Source organism: Sturnira hondurensis, unplaced genomic scaffold, assembly GCF_014824575.4.
Source record: "Sturnira hondurensis isolate 20B ecotype Veracruz unplaced genomic scaffold, ASM1482457v3 Scaffold0010812, whole genome shotgun sequence".
NCBI lineage: Eukaryota > Metazoa > Chordata > Mammalia > Chiroptera > Phyllostomidae > Sturnira > Sturnira hondurensis.
Genome location: NW_028083443.1, coordinates 1657366 through 1676395, shown reverse-complemented (window position 1 = coordinate 1676395; position 19030 = coordinate 1657366). Strand labels below are relative to the sequence as shown.

General features: G+C 44.3%; 1 protein-coding gene across 1 annotated transcript; it reads left to right on the top strand.

The window, feature by feature from the left end:
- Window positions 1-3792: 3792 nt before the first annotated feature.
- Window positions 3793-5478, top strand: KCTD12 (potassium channel tetramerization domain containing 12). The gene has a single exon (XM_037059363.1). It carries the CDS (start codon window positions 4057-4059, stop codon window positions 5029-5031), a length of 975 nt encoding a protein of 324 aa, XP_036915258.1. The 5' UTR covers window positions 3793-4056; the 3' UTR covers window positions 5032-5478.
- The last annotated feature ends 13552 nt before the right edge of the window (window positions 5479-19030 follow it).

Here is a 19030-nt window from a genome sequence, read left to right as displayed (position 1 = left end):
TCTGCCGGGAATGCTCTTCCTCCAGAACTTCCCATGGCTCCCTCTTTCTCATTATGCTGCTCAATGTCACTTTCATGGAGAGGCCTTCCCGGCCAGTCTACCTACAAAGCAGTGTCTCCACACGCAGTCCCTCTCTGTCATTTCACAATTTTATATGCTTCATTGCATCTCTCTCTACCCAAAGTGAACTTACTTATCTATATATTCATTATCTGTCTCTAAGTCTCTAAGCTCCCAGAAGGCAGAGATTGTTTTTTAACACAAAGCCTGGGACAAAGTAATAGACCCGTAATAAATATTGGTGGAAGGAACGAGTAAGCAGCAGCTATTTCCCAGAAGCCTATTATATGGCAGTTCTGTCTGGACACTGGGGTGTACAGTAGTCCCCCCACCTACCCGGCCACCCATGGCGGGTTTGTTCCAAGACCTCCAATGGATGCCTGAAACCAAACTCAACATACTCATATATTGCTTTTTCTTAGTACACACAGTAAAGTTTAATTTATAAACGAGGCACAGTAAGAGGTTAGCCACACTAACCAACAATAAGATACAACAATGATAACAATACACGGTAGTAAAAGTTACGTGAACGCAGTCGCTCTCAAAACCATCTTAGTCCACTCTACTCACTCTTCTTCTGATGATGGGAGATGATGAAATGACTCATTAAACGAAGAATTTTCACCTTGGCACTAAAAGAAACACGCTTTATGATTTCCCTTGGGCATATCCAGACTGACCGCACGCCTCTGCTTACACTTTGGGGCCGTCATGAAGTGCAGGTTCCGTGAACCCTGGCACTGAGGTGTCTCCACAGCCTGGTGACTGCACTGGCTACTGAACAGGTGGGAGCGAACGCCGAGTGAACATTCTGGCTGGACAAAGGGATGATTCACGCCTGGGTGGGATGGAGTGGGAAGGTTCCGGATTTCATCGCACTCAGAATGGCTCGCAATCTAACACTTGTGAATTTGTTTATTTCTGGAATGTTCCATGTAATTTCTTCAAACCGAAACCATGGAAAACCAAATGGTAGATGAGGGGGGGCTACTGTGGTAATGAAGCCAAAAGACCCACATCTCTGAATTCTTGGAGTTTACAGTCGAATGCAGGGAAAAACAGTCAATAAATAAAGCAGTGAAAGGGAAGCTGGGTTGTGCCACATTAAACAGGCTGATTGATGGAGGGCGAGTCTTGCTGTGGAGACCTGAACAAGGTCAGAAGGGAGGCACCTGAACAAGGTGAGGAGGATAGGAGGGGATAGGAGGATAGGAGGATAGGAGGAAATTAGTCTTTTAGCAAAGGGGCCAGGAACTGCAAAGGCCCTGAGAAAAGTGGGGGGACAATGTGGCTGAAACTAGGGAGCTCCTGGGAAAGGGGAGGGGGTGGGTCTGAGAGGTCCCAGTGTGGGGCTCCCATCATGGAGTCCTGTAGCTCCAGACAGGACTTTGGCTCTTACTCTGCAATCAGCTGGGAAGCCGTGGAGGAGCAGTGAGCAGAGTGAGATGATCTGACCCAGGTTACAACAGGACCCCTCTTTCCGTTCTGGTGATTGAAAAGGGGGAAAAACTGTGGGAGGCAAAGGTGGAAGCAGTTAGGAGACCGATGCACTAATCTAGGCAAGAGATGATAGGAGGCTTGGTCTAGGCTGGTGGCATGGTAATGGTTTGGAACTATTCTGCAGACAGAACTGACAGAAGTTGCTGATACAACAAGCAAACTAATGCTATAAAAATATGTGCAGAGAGCCCTGGCTGGCGTAGCTCAGTGAATTGAGCGTGGGCCTTCGAACCAGATGATTGCGGTTCGATTCCCAGTCAGGGCACATGCCTAGATTGCAGGCCAGTTCCTTGCAGGCTAACTCCCAGCAGGGGATGCACAAAAGGCAACCATACATTGATGTTTCTCTCCCTCACTCCTTCCCCTCTAAAAATAAATAAATAAATAAATAAATAAAATCTTTTAAAAAAATGTGCAGAATTGATAAGAAGAGCCTGTGACCCTGATATAACAAAGAGTAGCACAACCACCTAGAAATTCATCTTTGGACCTCAGAACTTTTGTGCCATCTATTATTGCAAAAAGCAAACAAAAACGAGTAGTCAACTATCTTCAGTATCAAAATCTGTACTTGCAATTATGTGAGCTGGGTTGGGGCTTGATCTTGTTTTGGCACACTGACATGCATGAGATAATTGTTCTGCAGACATAAACATTTCAAAGTAAAAGTGACAACTTATCCATGAGCAGACTGTAAAGCCCATTGGGCAGTTACATGAAAGGGTAAACATTATCCTTAAGAAGGAAGGCCTGGCCTGGTTTGTCCTGACTGAAGCTCTGAACTGCCGACTGATCTGCTAACTGCTCAGACCTCTGACCCTTTGCCCACCAGGTTACAATGAAAGCTGCCTCCGAGCTTATTCAGCCTTGCATTCTTCACTGCCTGGCAACCAGCAGGTACACGACAAATATTCCTTGACCTCATGGTTTCTTAACATTCTTCACTACCCTGTTTTGTGCCCACTTTCTGCGGCGCTCAGGAATACTTTATTTTATTTACCAAAGTCAGAGATCAGATAACCACTCGCAATAAGAGATTTCATAGAGTGTTGCGCACTAGGCAGGCCTTTGGAAGGAGCAATTCCAGGGTCCCACCCTCCTGATTAACCAGGGAAGACTTCCTGGGGGAGGGGGAGTTCTCTAGGCTGCCACGTGACAGGTTGAATGCAAATGTGGAAGTAGCAGAATGTGGAGGAATGTGAATAACGAGGTAGCAGACGTGATTTAGGAGAGGGACTTCGGATGTAAGGTTCTGAAACTAGAGGGAACCAGGGAAGGACTAATCAGGATCAATGACCCAGGCGCACGGGATACCGGGGGCACCGCGACCTTTGAGAGGATAAACACACAGGGTCTGAAAGGTGGGTTTTTAAAAATTATGTTAGACCTACAAACCTTCAGAGTTTTATGGCGCGATTCAGCAAGGGCTGCGGAGGACCCGGAGACGAAGCGGGCTCTTCGGTCTGACGATACTCCCGCAGCCTGGGGCAAGAGGCCGCGTGGGCCGCTTTTCTGGGGAACCACCCCGAAGTCACTCCTTTATGTTGCTTAAGTTCCCCATTGCCATTTCAGTTTATTTCCTCCAATTCTGAGGTCTCCCAACCGCTGAGCTTGCCTCTTTACTCGTAAACTATTGGAGAGCTTACTATGGCAGGATACCGGCGTTGGCTTTCTGTGTCTGAAGGCTTTTCGCGGCTACTCTTCAATGCGAATAAAATGTGGCTGCCTCTGGGCTGGGGCGGCCCTATAGTCTCTCCGGATGTTTTGTTTCTCTCTAAAACTTTCAGCAACACAACTCCCTAGGGCAGTGCCTCAATTCCAGTGTTTAATGCACCCAGTTGCCACTTCCACCACCCTCCACCCACCACCCGGTGCGGAAACCCGGAAAGTTTACATTCTTCTTTCAGTGTCCCCGGGGATCAGGTGGGGTTAGGAGGAAAGGGGGTGTAGAGGTAACCCGTCCAAAGACGGTTCGTCTTCTTAAGCCCCCGTCCCAGGCTCTGCCCACTGTGGAAGAGAAAAAAAGTTGAGCTGTAGTAGGAAGGGGCTGGAATGCGTGGCCAAGAAAGGGTGAAAACGGGTAGTAGGGTCGCCCTTGGAGCGCGCGGTCTGGGTGGAGCCAGCGGCGGGGCGCGGCGTCAGCTTTTAAGATGCAAATCGATTCCCCTCTTCTCCGTCCCCCTCCCGCCCAGGGAGCGAGGCTCCGCCGCTCTGCAGCCGCCCACGCCTCCTGCGCGCCCTTAGCGGGCGGCTCTACTTAAGCCGCGCGCGGGCCGCGACCTGGCACTCGCCTGGAGCGCGCGGGCGAGGCGGGTGGAGCGCAAAGGGACTCTCCCGGAGCACAGCAGCGCGCTCGCTCCGCTCGGCTCCTTGGCCTCCTGGAGGCGGCGGCTGCCGGGTCGCAGGGCTGAGCGAGCGTCCGGGAAAGGCGACCGCAGCCCCGGAGTGCGGCCCGGCTCCCTGTCGCTACCCCAGGTCGGCCACCCCTTAACCATGGCTCTGGCGGACAGCACCCGTGGATTACCCAACGGGGGCGGCGGGGGAGGCAGTGGCTCCTCGTCCTCCTCCGCGGAGCCGCCGCTCTTCCCCGATATCGTGGAGCTGAACGTGGGGGGGCAGGTGTATGTGACTCGGCGCTGCACGGTGGTGTCCGTGCCCGAGTCGCTGCTCTGGCGCATGTTCACGCAGCAGCAGCCGCAGGAGCTGGCCCGGGACAGCAAAGGCCGCTTTTTTCTGGACCGAGACGGCTTCCTCTTCCGCTACATCTTGGATTACCTGCGGGACTTGCAGCTCGTGCTGCCCGACTACTTCCCCGAGCGCAGCCGGCTGCAGCGTGAGGCCGAGTACTTCGAGCTGCCTGAACTCGTGCGCCGCCTCGGGGAGCCCCAGCAGCCTGGCCCGGGGCCACCGCCGCACCCCAGGCGCGGGGTGCAAAAGGAGGGCTCGCTGGGAGACGAGCTGCTGTCGCTCGGCTACGCGGAGCCGGAGCAGCAGGAGGGCACCTCCGCCGGAGCGCCGTCGCCCACGCTGGAGCTGGCGAGCCGCAGCCCGTCCGGGGGCGCAGCCGGTCCGCTGCTCACGCCGTCCCAGTCGTTGGACGGGAGCCGACGGTCCGGCTACATCACCATCGGTTACCGCGGCTCCTACACTATTGGGCGGGACGCGCAGGCGGACGCCAAGTTCCGGCGAGTGGCGCGCATCACCGTGTGCGGCAAGACCTCGCTGGCCAAGGAAGTGTTCGGGGACACCCTGAACGAGAGCCGGGACCCCGACCGGCCTCCGGAGCGCTACACCTCACGCTATTACCTCAAGTTCAACTTCCTGGAGCAGGCTTTCGACAAGCTGTCCGAGTCCGGCTTCCACATGGTGGCGTGCAGTTCCACTGGCACCTGCGCCTTCGCCAGCGCGGACCAGAGCGAGGACAAGATCTGGACCAGCTACACCGAGTACGTCTTCTGCAGGGAGTGAGCTCCCCAGACCCCCTCGCGACTCCAGCGCACCCGTTTGTTTCCCTTTCTTACTGCCCTGGAGAGGATTATAGATCTCCCCTTCCACCCCATGCCCTCTTGTTCCCCCTGCCCCCACCTCCAGTAGCTGCGCTGGTCCCCCTTGGCCCCACTTGAGAACTTGGAGGCGCGAGTCCTTTCGGCTTTTTCTTTTGTCTTCTTTGGACCCTACTAACCGAGAGGGCCCGGGTGTACCCAGTCCACTCCATGCTTCCTCTGCCCCCTCCCTCTCCTGAGTTATCCTTCGGTCTGGAGCTAGTGGGGCAGTGTGGCGCGAAGTCACGAAGTACCTGGGAGTGATTGAATTGTTCAGAACCTGACTGGACCCTGTCCAGTGCGTGGAAGATTTCCTTGAAATCTTCTCCAGCACTTCGGACTCCTTCGAAGTTAAAGAGATCGGAACTGATAACGCCGGGAAAAGTGGTTTCGGCCCTCTTTGAGAAGTAGGGTTTTAGAAGGCTGGATGGAACACTCCACCTGGAATTGGGATCCCGTGGAGGCAGTTCAGTGACTATAAATGAATAAAGTCTGGGAAAGTTACAGGTAAACGTAGGAGAAGAATCTAGTGCTGGCACAGTGAAGGATCGTTTTATCTTCTCCTTTATGCAGAAATAAAGGTCTTCATCTGTGGCTGAAACTTGTAGAAAGTTACCTTCCGCCTGAGGAGGCGCCCTTTTCCTCTGCTCACTGCCAGAAGCCCTTGGTTGGCCTGGTTGACTTGGCAGCCGTGGGCAGGCAAGAGGGAGAAAGAGCCCTGCGGCTGACGGGGGCCGGACAGCCCAACTCACGGAGGTTTTCGGGGAAGGCAGCCAGCAGGGACGAAATGGAGCTGGGTAGTAATGCACGTCGTGGGGATTAGGAAAGCCCACGTATTCTTGCAGTGAATAGCGGTAGGACTTAGCTCTTAAGACTTGGGGGGTGGGGTGGGAGGGAGGCAGTAAGGCAGAGTGGGTGGGAAGGGAGGAACAGACATGCTCATTTATTATTTGAACGTTGGAAGTTTGTACCATCCCTTTGAGTACATGCACATTAAAAAATAGTACACAAAAAACATGCAAAGCGTTTTATAAAGATTAATAGCATCTACTCTTTAGTTTATTGAACTGTTTTGAGTCCTAAACTTAGAAGTTGCTAGTACTTATATAACCTAACCAAAGAGCTGCCCCGTAGGGTTTTAGTTTTTGAGCTTTATTTTCTTGATTATAAATCCCGAATTAAAACTCTATTTCCTTGAGCAAAATATGTTTGATTTTGGTTACTTACGCTTAAGATCACTTATTAAAAAGATCCTCATTTCCTCCAAACCCTGTCAATGTTGACTTCGGGGCCAATCTGAAAACTAGAAAAATGCCACTTCTTTCATGCAGATTATTTGACGTTAGGATGGAATCTTTTTCAGCGACAGAGCTGCAGAGAAATAGGAGCACCAAGGGCTGTCCATCTGTAGGGAGCCGTAAAATGGAGGCTTTCAAAATGAAGACAGAGCAGTTAAAAGTGAGTTGAGCAATACAGTGGTGTTTGGGCTGATGCAACGGAAGCAGAAGGAGACCTGGTTGCCTTACACCTTTCCTGTGACACGGAGTAAATTCCCACTGCATATCCTGTCTATCCTGTAAGTGACAGGAAGTGAATCCTTACCTTTCATGCTGTGAGGCTCCCCTTTGAATACTCGATGATGACGGAATATTTTTTCATTTGTTTCAGCATTTTTCTCTGGAGTATGTTTTTAAAGATTTTGTAAGAATGTGTTTTCGGTGTTTAAATTAGCGCTATTTTTCCTTCTTTTAAAAAATGAATCTTGTACTGTATCTTACTATGTCCATAACAGATGTTAAGAATTGAAACAGTTTTGTTCTTAGACCCGTGTGATCCAGTCTGTATATACCGTATATAAACATTTTACACGAATCATTTAGTTTTTTAATTCACTCACTAATGCTGTGCAATTTCCTATATTTGCCCCCAATAACTTGCATCAGATGGTGTTTATACTAAAGCAACATGTTTTGATGAGTTTCTTACATCCTTATCTATGGGGACATTGGGTTAGGAAAAAAATACATAAATTATAAAACTGAGTTAGCCTCATACTTTTTTTGCTTGGATATTAGTGGTATACTAACAATATGTTGATTAATGGCCTATTTAAATCAAGGTACCTGTATGTTTAATCCACTACTTTTCTTTTAGAGTAAGATTTGAGGTATTTTATTGGAGTTGCATTTTTAGAAAAGTAAAGTTAGTTTTATATACAAAGACTAATCACATGGGAAGTGGAAGTAGAAATCCAGAAATCATGCTTACTTTAGTGTTGAGTGTGCCCTCAGACTAGGTAATGCATCAGAGCTCATCTCTGTTTCAAGCCCGAAATGATTTAGGAATGGTGCTCACTGGCCAAAGAGAGTGTCACAGAGACTTCTCCGCCCACCTGGTACTCTGTTAGATTGTTCAATAAAAATCACGTAATTGAGAACATCTTACAGGGCCAGATCAAAGCCACCAACATATGGCAAGACTCCGAGGTTCTGATTTTCCTTGTTAAAATCGGCACAACTCCGGGAGTAAGGCGAAACTGCTAAAGTTTTGTCTCTGCCACTTCAGTCATAAATTTCATCTTGTAAAACTTTGAGTTGAACTATTTCGTACACATTTTATCTCTGCCCCCCATCCTTGCTGCCCTGCAATGCTCCCCTGGCCCCTTTCATTATCTGGAAGACTGGGCATTTAATGGTTAGAGACAGGAAAGCAACGTCTTTTTCTAGGAATGACTGTCCCCTATAAAGTTGGAAGTAGGTACTGGAAAACCATTTACTTTTAGCCCAAAGTAAAGGCTGGGTGGGAGACTCATTGTACATTGTACATTGTGGGGCCAGAGCAGGACCTTTGGTGGTCTACAGGGTGGGCTGGAGTGTTTGTTGGTTGTCACCTATGAGCTTGGATGGGATATTGAGGTTATTTGAACAAATCCTGTGAAGACACCATTCAAGTAACTTGGGAGAATGTCACATATTATTCAGATAACTGTGACTGCATTAACCTGACTCAGTGGAACATACATTTATATATGTAATGGCTCTGATTACAATCTATTTCATAAATACAATGGACTGACATTAGATTTTAGTAACATTGATTTTTTTTTTTACTTTTTAAAAAAGAATGATTATTGATGGTGGTAGTTAAAAAAACAGGTATTGTGTCTAATGCTTTTGTGCCAAGTATTGGTCACGTTGTTTATTAATACGTGTAGAATATGGTATCATTCTAACTGTTCAAACTATACATTGTGGAAAATATTCCTTGAGGGGTGAGACTTTTAAAGTGTTTTCTCCTTCAGTACTTCTTTTATTCTTGTGTTTCTTATTTGACTTTCCACATTGATGGCAAAGTGATAACTTACAATAGAAGCCAAATCTATCTTTTCTTCAATTCAGAACCATGTACATGGGGGCTGTTGCTTCTCTGAGGAAATGCGTAATCTGTGACTTCTCAGACAACATGGGCAACAGGGGGTGTTCATCACATAGTCCAGTTTTTATTGGAATTTTCTATGGAATATTATTATACTGAAGCCATGTAAGCTGGAGCTTTGATAATTTCTTACTTTTGAAATTAGGGTAAATTCAAATCTAATATTCAAACGTTTTTGTATTCCACATGAAAAATGCCAAATTATAGTGCAGGGATTTAGCAAGTATTGACTGGAGGGGCTGAATTCCTAGAGTTTCTTTTATAGTCTAAATCATCAATGCTTTTCTCAATGGACTTTAATTTCCAAAATAGTAAACTGAATGTTTGTATTATTACCCTACCAGAGTAAATCCTTTGGAATTTTGGTTTTGGGGGATTTTTTTCCCTTTACTGTGACCCATTTAAAAGCTGAATTAGTTTTCTTAGATGACCAAATCTGTCTCTTGAGGAATAAGTCAAATAGTCTCGTTTCCCGGGACAATAGCACCTGAAACCGGTTTCCTAGAGTCGGAATCAATTTATGTTGAAGTGAACTTTTCTTTGCCACTAGTTTGGATCATAAAAATCTGAAAGTATTAACATTTACAGATTTAGATTTTCTACTGGGGCCCTTGAAATTTGGAAGAAATTCAACCAGACTGTCTACAGTAGAGTATAATCATTCATGGTAGGAAAATAGACTAGTTTGACCCAAGAATTCTTGTCACCTTATACATTTTGTGATTTTTTCCCCAACTCAAGTTTTTTTATTTTAAATGTATTTTGACATATGTGAACATTAATTGTAATGTGAATTATTATACAACTGTCTTTGTGACTTTATAGACAGGCAGATTTTGCTATTACTATTGAATACAAATGATGATAACTCATTTATGACCACACAAACAGTATTAGTGACATTTAATGACAAAAGGTTAAAACATTCATCGTGGATGTTAATTTTGAAGATGTCAATTATGTGTTATTTAAAAATTTCCAGGCATCTGAGAAACTCTTAGCCACTAAACAATGTAAGATTCCCCCAGAGCTCTCTGGAATTGTGAGATAGTTGGAAATGTTCTCTTTTCATATCATTGGGCCTTTTCTCAAAATAGAAGGGGAAAGGAAAAAAAGTTAATTACAAAATTATCAGGCTTTTCTAATGAGGCAGAAAGCCAAGAAAAAAAATCCCTCTGTATTTTAAAAAAGGCACCGATGAAGTCTTTTTAGACATGCCCACACTTTAAATGAGAATTTCTTCAACCATCTGAATGCTCTAGAGATTTTTGTTCTCCCTGCTCACAACCAGCTGTATAGCAGGAAGACTCAATACTGTTTTCCTCCCTGTGTGTGCAGTAATGAATCATTGATTATGTGACTTGTTATGTATTCTATTAAACACTAAAGAATAAAACATTCACTCCTTTAATTGTTCCTCTTGGCTCCCGGGTGTTGATCGGCCTCGGCACTGGTCTGATTTCATTTAAGGGGTTCTCTGAATGCTGGGCATGCGCCCACAATCGTTGTGGGGCTACTGGTGAGCCTCATACCGTCAGGAGAACTCACTGTCTAATTGGCCAGCTGGGCCAGCAGTGAGCAAGCTGTTTCCACACAGCTTACTGTCCAGAACGCCTGTTGTCACGGTGGTTTGGTACTCAATGTGCAGGAAAAGGTTCTCACGAACGTTTTCGCTGACCTCAGTCTTCGCAGCATCGGTGAGGTATTTTGAACTTTGAACATGGCGTAGCAGGTAGACCTCTACCTCTGAAAGTTTGTCAGGAAAAGGAAATAGAAGTTGTGGGATAGGCCGATATTAAAATGACAGTTTATGAAGGCAGGTTGCTAAAGAAGGCTGTGGAGGATCTGCATTCTGGATATAGGGGCTCTTGCCTGCATCGCCTCCAGTCACTGAGGTCCATCCTCTCGAACGGGAGCACAGCACCTCCCGACTGAGAAATCGCAGGAGCTGGAGCCTGCCAGCACCAGCCCGGGCCTGCTGGGCTACAGCCCAGGAAGCCGTGAGTCAGGCAGGGAGAGTGAGCCAGGTTGTGCCCTTCCTGTTTGCTTCCCCCCGTGCTTCCTCTAGATAGCTTTTGTTTGAAAGGGGTGCGTGTGTGTGAGTATAAATAGACACGCATACACAAGTTAACTTTGGGGTGAAAATTTAAGCAATACAAGGCTGAATAATAAGTTCATCTTTCTTCACTAATCCTTTGTTTTGCCCAGGGATAACCAACCATTGGTATAGCCTTGTAAAGCATGTATATATGCAAATATATATACTTGCCTGTTTTCTAGTCAGTAGGAATTTTTCCTGTTCCATGCCTTGCTTTTTTCTTATAACTGCCTATCCTGGATCTCTTGGAATGCATGTGATGAGCGCAGTCTGCTGCAGAACATGCACTTTGGCACGTGGGTTATTTTGAACTGAAGATAACTGAGGCCCAACAAATGCAAGGAGAGCTTTTTACCTCTCCCTTAACTGCCTAACAATTTAGATAGGGTGCCTGTGCCAGGAAGAAAGCCACTAGAAGAGAGAATTTTTTTCCTCCTGTGAATCTGTCTTAGGTCGATTTANGCCTATCCTGGATCTCTTGGAATGCATGTGATGAGCGCAGTCTGCTGCAGAACATGCACTTTGGCACGTGGGTTATTTTGAACTGAAGATAGTTGAGGCCCAACAAATGCAAGGAGAGCTTTTTACCTCTCCCTTAACTGCCTAACAATTTAGATAGGGTGCCTGTGCCAGGAAGAAAGCCACTAGAAGAGAGAATTTTTTTCCTCCTGTGACTCTGTCTTAGGTCGATTTAATTACTAGATCAGGTAAAGAACCTACAAGGGAAGAGGGGACAAGTTTTCTGTTCCTATACATTTGTGAAAACGTAGTGATGATCTACGTCGTTTTATCTGATGGCTACATGATATTCTGCATGACATCCCATTTCTAGATATGCTATAGTTTGTCTTACCAATCCTTTCTTGATAGGTGTTCAAGTTTCCAGGTATTTTGGTTCGAATCCAAAGAGTGCTGTACTGAATATCTTGTTACATCTATGCTAATATATCTGAGTCTTTTTTTGTATGAAGTGATGCCAAGAGAGAATTCACCTCAAGGTAATTTTTTCTTTGGGGGCTATGGAAACATTAGGATTCATTGGCAGCTGTGTAATTGGCCAACTGTAAACTGGGAACGGGGAATGATGGAGGTATGAAATAATTTTAGAACTGTTTTAGGTATACAACTGTGAAGTTTTATAAAGCTCTAATATTGAGGACAAGTTCTCCTCCCTTTTTTCTGTTTTTAAGGTCCTCCTCTTTCCATTTTTATTCTAGGTTTCTTAAAAAATAATTATGGCCAGAACTTGGTTTTTTAGGAAGGTAATATATGAATAGGGGTCATAATATATCCTATATTTCTTTTTTTATTTTTTATTTTTTATTTATTTATCTTTAGAGGGGAAGGGAAGGAGAGAAGGGGAGAAATATCAATGTATGGTTGCCTCTCGTGAGTCCCCTGCTGGGAACTGGCCTGCAACCCAGGCATGTGCCCTGGGAATCGAACCGTGATCGTGTGGTTCACAGGCCTTCGCTCAATCCACTGAGCTACACCAGCCAGGGCTATATCCTATATTTCTTAATGAGGCACATTTTGAGGAGTTAGAAAGAGATGGAAAGCTTTAGGATAAACATGGGACACCTTTCTGGAATATCTAATTAAAATTTGTGTGTGTGAGGAGGGGAATGACAGCTATGCACTTGTTAATGGCGGGGATGCTTTCTGCAAAATTCATCATTAGGTGATTTTGTCATTGTGCAAACATCACAGAGTGCACTTACACAAACCTAGGTGTTGTAGCCTACTACACCTAGACTATATGGTAGAGCCTATTGCTCCCGTGCTGCAAAACCTTGTGACATGTCACTATACTGAATACTGTAGGCAATTGTAACACAATGGTATTTGTGTATCTAAAAACAGAAAAGGGTATTTGGGGGCTTCCGGTCAAGATAGTGGCATAGGTAAGTGAGATACTCGCACCCTCCCTCAGCCACATCAAAATTACAACTAAACTACAGAACACCCATCATTCAGAACTGCCTGAAATCTAGCTTCTTACTTTATATTCTCCAAGGATGCAGAGAAGAAGCCCCATCAAGACTGGTGGGAGGGGTGGAGATACAGAACAGGCTGGTCCCACACCCACACGCGGTGGCTAAAAATTGGGATTTGGAGGGGTACTTCAGATGCAGAGTTCCCCATGAGGAGTGAGGGGTTCCAGGTCCACACCAGTTTCCCCAGTCCAGGCTTTCAGGGCCAGGGAGAGAAGTCCCCATAACTTCTGTCTGTGAAGACCAGGAAGGATTGTGGCTGAGGGAGATGGAGGACTTCAGGAGTCCCAGGCTTCTGGAAATTTTAAGTTCCTCTTAAAAGGCCCATACACGGACTTACTTGAACTCATGCCCTCTGAGCTCCAGTGCTGGGGCAGCAGCTCGGAAGGTACCAGAGACATACAGGGAGGAACTAAGGTGCCTGGCCTCAAGGCAAGAGCTGGAGGGCCTACTTTCTCCCAGACAGAAGTGCTGGCAGAGGCTATTGTTCCTTTTCTGAGCCCTTACCCCACAGAGCTGGCAGGTGGGCACTGTATCTGAGATTCCATCAACCTAGTTCACCCTATTTCCCTAGCCCTGGTGATTCCCTGAGACCCTGTCCCACCAACTTGCAGGCCCATCCAAACTGTTTCTAGTGGGTTTTCCATATAAATGGCCTATCTTGGCTCATGCTTCAGATTTTCCTAAATCTCTCTCAAATAAGAAGCATCAGGCCTCAGTGTGCCCCATACTGTTGCTAAGTGGCTCCAGGCTTGGCACTACCAACAGTCAGCCTTGGTTCATAGCTTGGCCTGTCCTGGGCACCTCCAAGTCCAGCAAAAGTAGCAGCTATATGCAGATTGCTTTGTAGCTTATGCCAGGTGGGCCCAGGCAAAACATAGGCAGTTGCTGACCTTGGCCTACACCTCCTTGGAAGGCCCCAGAACCAAATGTACTAGGTGAATAGTTTCACCATCCAACTACTTCCAGTATCAAAGCACCATCCAACTACCTCCACAAGCAACAGGCTCCAGGGGTGGACTGAATTGGCAGCAGTACCCTGCTGAAATAAGTCCTATTCTCTGGGGTGGGCCCCTGCATAGCTAATCCTCTATGGTGGTCAAAGCAAATTCTTGCACCTGATGGGCCTTGGGGGTATATCCCTCCATTGACATGCCAGGAGCAATCAAGACTCAACTATAATAGGAGTGTACACAGCCTACATGGGGGGGTGAACCTGGAGTACCCAGCCCAGGTGAATGGGGAGGCTGTGCAACTGGATCCTATAGAACACCTACTATATTAGGCCACTCTGCCAAGCTTGGGAGACATAGAAGCTCTACCTAGTACATAAAAACAAACACAGGGAGGCTGCCAAAATGAGGAATCAAAGAAATATGTCTCAAATGAAAGACAAAACTCTAGAAAAAGAACTAAACAAAATGGAGACAAGAAATCTACTAGCTGCAGAGTTCAAAACACTGGTTAGAAGGATGCTCAATGAACTTTGGGGAAGAGCAGATGAATTTAGAGAGAACTTCAACAGCCTAAAAAGGACATGGAAACCATTTGAAAAAGTAAAAAATGAAGGATACACTAACTGAAATGAAGAATATTTATAGGGAATCAACAGTAGAGTAGGTGAAGCCAAAAATGAGGACAGTGATTTGGAATATAAGGAAGAAAAAAAATAAGAACAGAAAAAAAAATCTCAAAATAAGGATAGTGTAAGGAGCCTTTGGGACAACTTCAAGCACCCCAACAACTGCATTATGGGGGTGTAGGAATAAGAAGAAAGAGAGTAAGTAATTGAAAAACTGCCTTAAAAATTATGACAAAAACTTTCTTAACCTGGTCAAGAAAATAAACACACAATAGGAAGCACAGAGAGTCCCAAACAAGATGAACTCAAAGAGGCCCACACCAAGACACTTTGTAATTAAAATGCCCAAGGTTAAAGATAAAGAGAATCTTAAAAGCAGTGAGAAAAAAGCAATTAGCTACAAGGGAGCTCCCATAAGACTGTCAGCTGATTTCTCAACAAAAACTTTGTAGGCCAGAAGGGATTGGCAAGAAATATTCAAAGTGCTGAAAAACAAGGACCTACAACCAAGACTACTTTACCTACCAAAAATAGAATTTTGAATCAGAATTCAAGGATATATAAAATGCACCCCAGATAAGAAAAATCTAAAGGGGTTCATCACCACCAAACCAGTATTACATAAAATATTAAAGGGTCTTTGAGAAGAAGAAGAAGAAGAAATATGAACAATAGTAATAAATATGTATATCTATCAACAATTGAGTCTAAAAAACAAAATAAGCAGAACAGAAACAGACTCATATGTACAGAGAAATTTTGATGGTTGCCAGGTGGGAGGGGGGTTGGGGAAGTTAAGAAAGAAAAGTGTAGGGATTAAGAAGTACAAATTGGTAGTAGTAGAATAGTCATGAGGATGTAAAGTACAGTGTAGGGAATATAGCCAATAATATTGTTATTAACTATGTATGGTGTCAGGTGGGTGCAAGATTTATCAGGATGATCACCTATTAAGTTCTATAATGTCTAATCACTGAGGTATACACCTAAAACTAGTATAATATTGTATGTCAACTCTAATTGAAAAGTAAAAGTGATAAAAAATATAAAAACATAGAAAAGGTACAGTAAAAATATGGTATAAGAGATTTATAAAAAAGGATACACTTGTATAGGACACTTACCGCGAATGGAGCTTGTGGGACTGGCAATTGCTCTGGGTGAGTCATTGAGTGAGAGGTGAGTGAATGTGAAGATCTAAGATGTTGCTGTATACTACTGTAGCCTTTATAAACTCTGTACACTTAAGCTACCCTGAATTTATAAAACAACAGGAGATTAAGTCAAGTGTAAAAAAAATGATGCGATTTGGAGACCTGGTTAAAAATGAGAACAGTGAGACTGGAACTGGGGTAACTGCATGCTGTTTTTCAGCAAACTAATTCTTCTAAGTAGGAAAGAGTATACTCTAAAATAACAATAAAATAACCTTGGCTGGTGTGACTCAGTGGATTAAGCACTAGCCTGCGAAGCAAAGGGTCGCTGGTTCTATTCCCAATCAGGGCACAAGCCTCGGTTGCGGGCCAGGTCTCCAGTAGGGGGTGCAAAAGAGGCAAACACCCATTGATGTTTCTCTTCCTCTCTTTCTTCCTCCCTTCCCCTCTGTCAGAAAATAAATTAAATAAAATATAAAAAATAAAATAAAATAAATAAAATATAGTGTAGTAAATACATCAACCAGGATCATAGTTATTTATTATTATCACGTATTATGTAGTATACATAATCATTTGTGCTATACTTTTATATGACTGGCAGAACTGTAGGTTTTTTCACACCAGCATCACCACACACACGTGAGTAATGCATTGCTTTATGGCATTACAACATTACTACAGCTCTCACATCTTAGGGGATGAGAATTTTTCAGCTCCATTGTAATGTTGTGGGACCACCATCACCTGGTGGCTCCATGCATTATTGACCGAAATAGTTCCCCATGCAGTGCATGAGTATAAGTCATTTAACTGGCAAATGATTTATAAAGATCAGTTTCATTTTATGAAAAGAATAACAAACTTACATGGATTTAAAAGACAAAACCATAAACGTTAAAGATACTCTGAATTTATAGACTTCCAGGGATGAGTTTGACCTCTTCTTCCTTTGAGACGTTGGTGGTGATGGTGGTGGTGATGGGTTGAGAATGTCTGCTGGCAAATGAGGGGGCTTGCTTTTTGATGGCTAGGTTAGGGGAAATGTGAGTCTCTTCAGTTCTGCTTTACTCTGCTCATGAGAAATTTCAAGGTCAATGTCCCTTCTGGAGATGGAATGCACCACGGGTCTCCTAAGACTGACCTATGGGGCTGAGTAGACAGGAGGCGTTTAGGACCAATTTAGGCCATTAATTTTTAACGTGGCTTCTGCAGCTTCCCCTCATGTATAGCCATTCAGTATTTGCACATTCATTAAAAAAAACTATTGAGTACCTACTACATGCCAGGCTGGGCCAATCTGGTAGGAACACAGAAAAGAGTAAGCACAGAGAGGTAGTAAGGGAGCTAAATAAGGAGAACTTAGTAGCACTGTGCTAAGATAGTAATTAATTACAGGAGTAGGAAGGGGGTATACCTAACTTATGTCCTGGCTTGCTAGAGGAAGAGCTGGCAGAACTGAGACTTAAGGGTGAAGAAGAGGAAGGGAAGGGGCCTTATAAGCACTGGCCCACTTAGTGAGGAAAAATCGGAGACAGCAAGAACCAGAATGCCATCGCGAAACTAGCTCCCACCCACCAAACAGCAAGCAAAAAGACAACAAAAACACCCCCACAACAACAAAAAAAATCCTGAAAAGCCAAACAAACAAAAAACAGCTGAAGAGGCAGAGTCAGGAGCTAGACCAGCCTCATATACCATATCAAATGCTTTGGGCATTTGTTTTAGGGTTTACTGAAGAATTTTAAACAAGGTGTGAAATAATCAGAGAGTTCTGTTTTGCAAAGAACACTTGGGGCTCTGGGGGAAGGGTTTGGCGGGCAGAGGAAGTGAGAAGCCATCTAGGCAGCAGCGTGTGGGCGGTTTGTGTGCATTTAACCCCACGCAGAGCACCTGGCTGCAGGGCTGGGGTGAGGTTTGTTCACGTTCCCCTTCAAACCCCTTTGAAGTTTTACATGAGATTTGCTTGCAATAATATGGGGAGCACCTTGTTTCAATGAAAAACTCTTCTTCTGTTAATCCCTAGATCTCATCATCAAGAGACATGGAGTCTTTAGAGGGCTAATGAATTGTTTATTTAGTAAATACTTTACGGAGCATCCATTTGAATGCATTGAAAACCCTGAAATACCATTGCATTTTTTCAGCTTCCAGCAGTCATGAATTAAGCCTCTAATATATTCCGGACGGAGCACTCTCCTTTTGGGTATGTTTTCCTTTCCTTAAACAACAGAGTGAAATGATGAACTGCCCGTTACAGGGCCTTTATTTCTGGAACAACCAGATATCACAGAAAACAGCCTTGTCGGACCTTAAACATTTCACATGTTTAGAGTTTTAGGGATATTACCTTTTCCTCCGCAATTAGAAAATACATTGAATAGGTACTGAGAGTGATTTTTCCTGTGTCTTTCGAAGTGAAAAAGATGAAGCAAAATAATGACAAATTTTATAATTAGTTTTTGGACTTTTATAACTAACATTTTCAAAGTTATTTGCAAGTTATTTTTTATTAACTCGTTATTATTCTCCGTTCTAATACTTTCTGGGTGGGTGCAGGGAAGACCCAGGGTAACAGTGAGCCCCCATTTCTCCATGCAGAAGAAAAGGGCAGAAGTATCTTCCTGTTCAACCTTTACGTTTCCTCTTTAAAAGCACTGAATAAAAATCACAGGTTAGAATGAGAGGAACATGATGAGAATGAAAGTAGGAATTTAGACTCTTGGGTGACTTGGGTTGTAAGCGTCTCCTTTGTCATGGGGTCTTAAACTTTAGTCATTTTTGACATCTAGTTGCCTAGTCACAGAAGGGGGAGAAAGTGACCATTTCTTTGTTTGCCTCACAGCTTGCTATAGTGCCTTACAAATAATAGAATATTCATAGAAGCTTGTTGAGTAAATGGATGAATGCTCATGTTAATTCATTCTGTTTTAAGTACTAGGGAGAAAAGGGACTAACTTAAAATTTGCTCTTTTTTTGTAACACAACCAGGAATCAATAATCTTTCTTTATACATAAATACATTTTTTGGAAAATTATGACTATAGTTTCATAAATGAATACATAAAAATGACTATCCTGTTTTCCCGCTTGAAAGTCGCAGAGATTACGAGACCTAAACTGATTGGGGTATTTTTTTTTCTGAATAGTTCTTAGGTGGCAGCTGCTTTGACACCCAAAATGCTTGACAATGTTTTGATTTTATAATGGAAGTCAAGTTCACTGACAGCCATATGATAGGCTTTTCTCTGGGGCTTCTATTTGTTACAGAGTTTTGAAAATATTAACTGGAAAATTTTAAGAGGTGCCTCTTAAGAGTCGAGGAAAGAAATCTGACCTCCTTGAAATGCGGCATATAGTGTTCCAAATGTTCTGCTGGGGACAGCTGTGGGTTTTTCAGATGACAGTTGCAAGGACTTTTTAAAAAAATAAATGACCTGCACAAAGGTGCTCTGACCTTACAATAGCAGTTACATTGGTTTTTTCCTACTCTGCTCAGAACCCTGTGTTTTCGAAGTATAGTTCTATCCCCGAGTTGATGTCAGAAACACAGCTGCTAGGTCAAAGTTTGGCCAACTGCATCTGAGCATGTGACTTCCCACTTCTGGGAATATACGCTTAGACTCCCGAAGCACTAATCGGAAAGACTATATACACTCCTA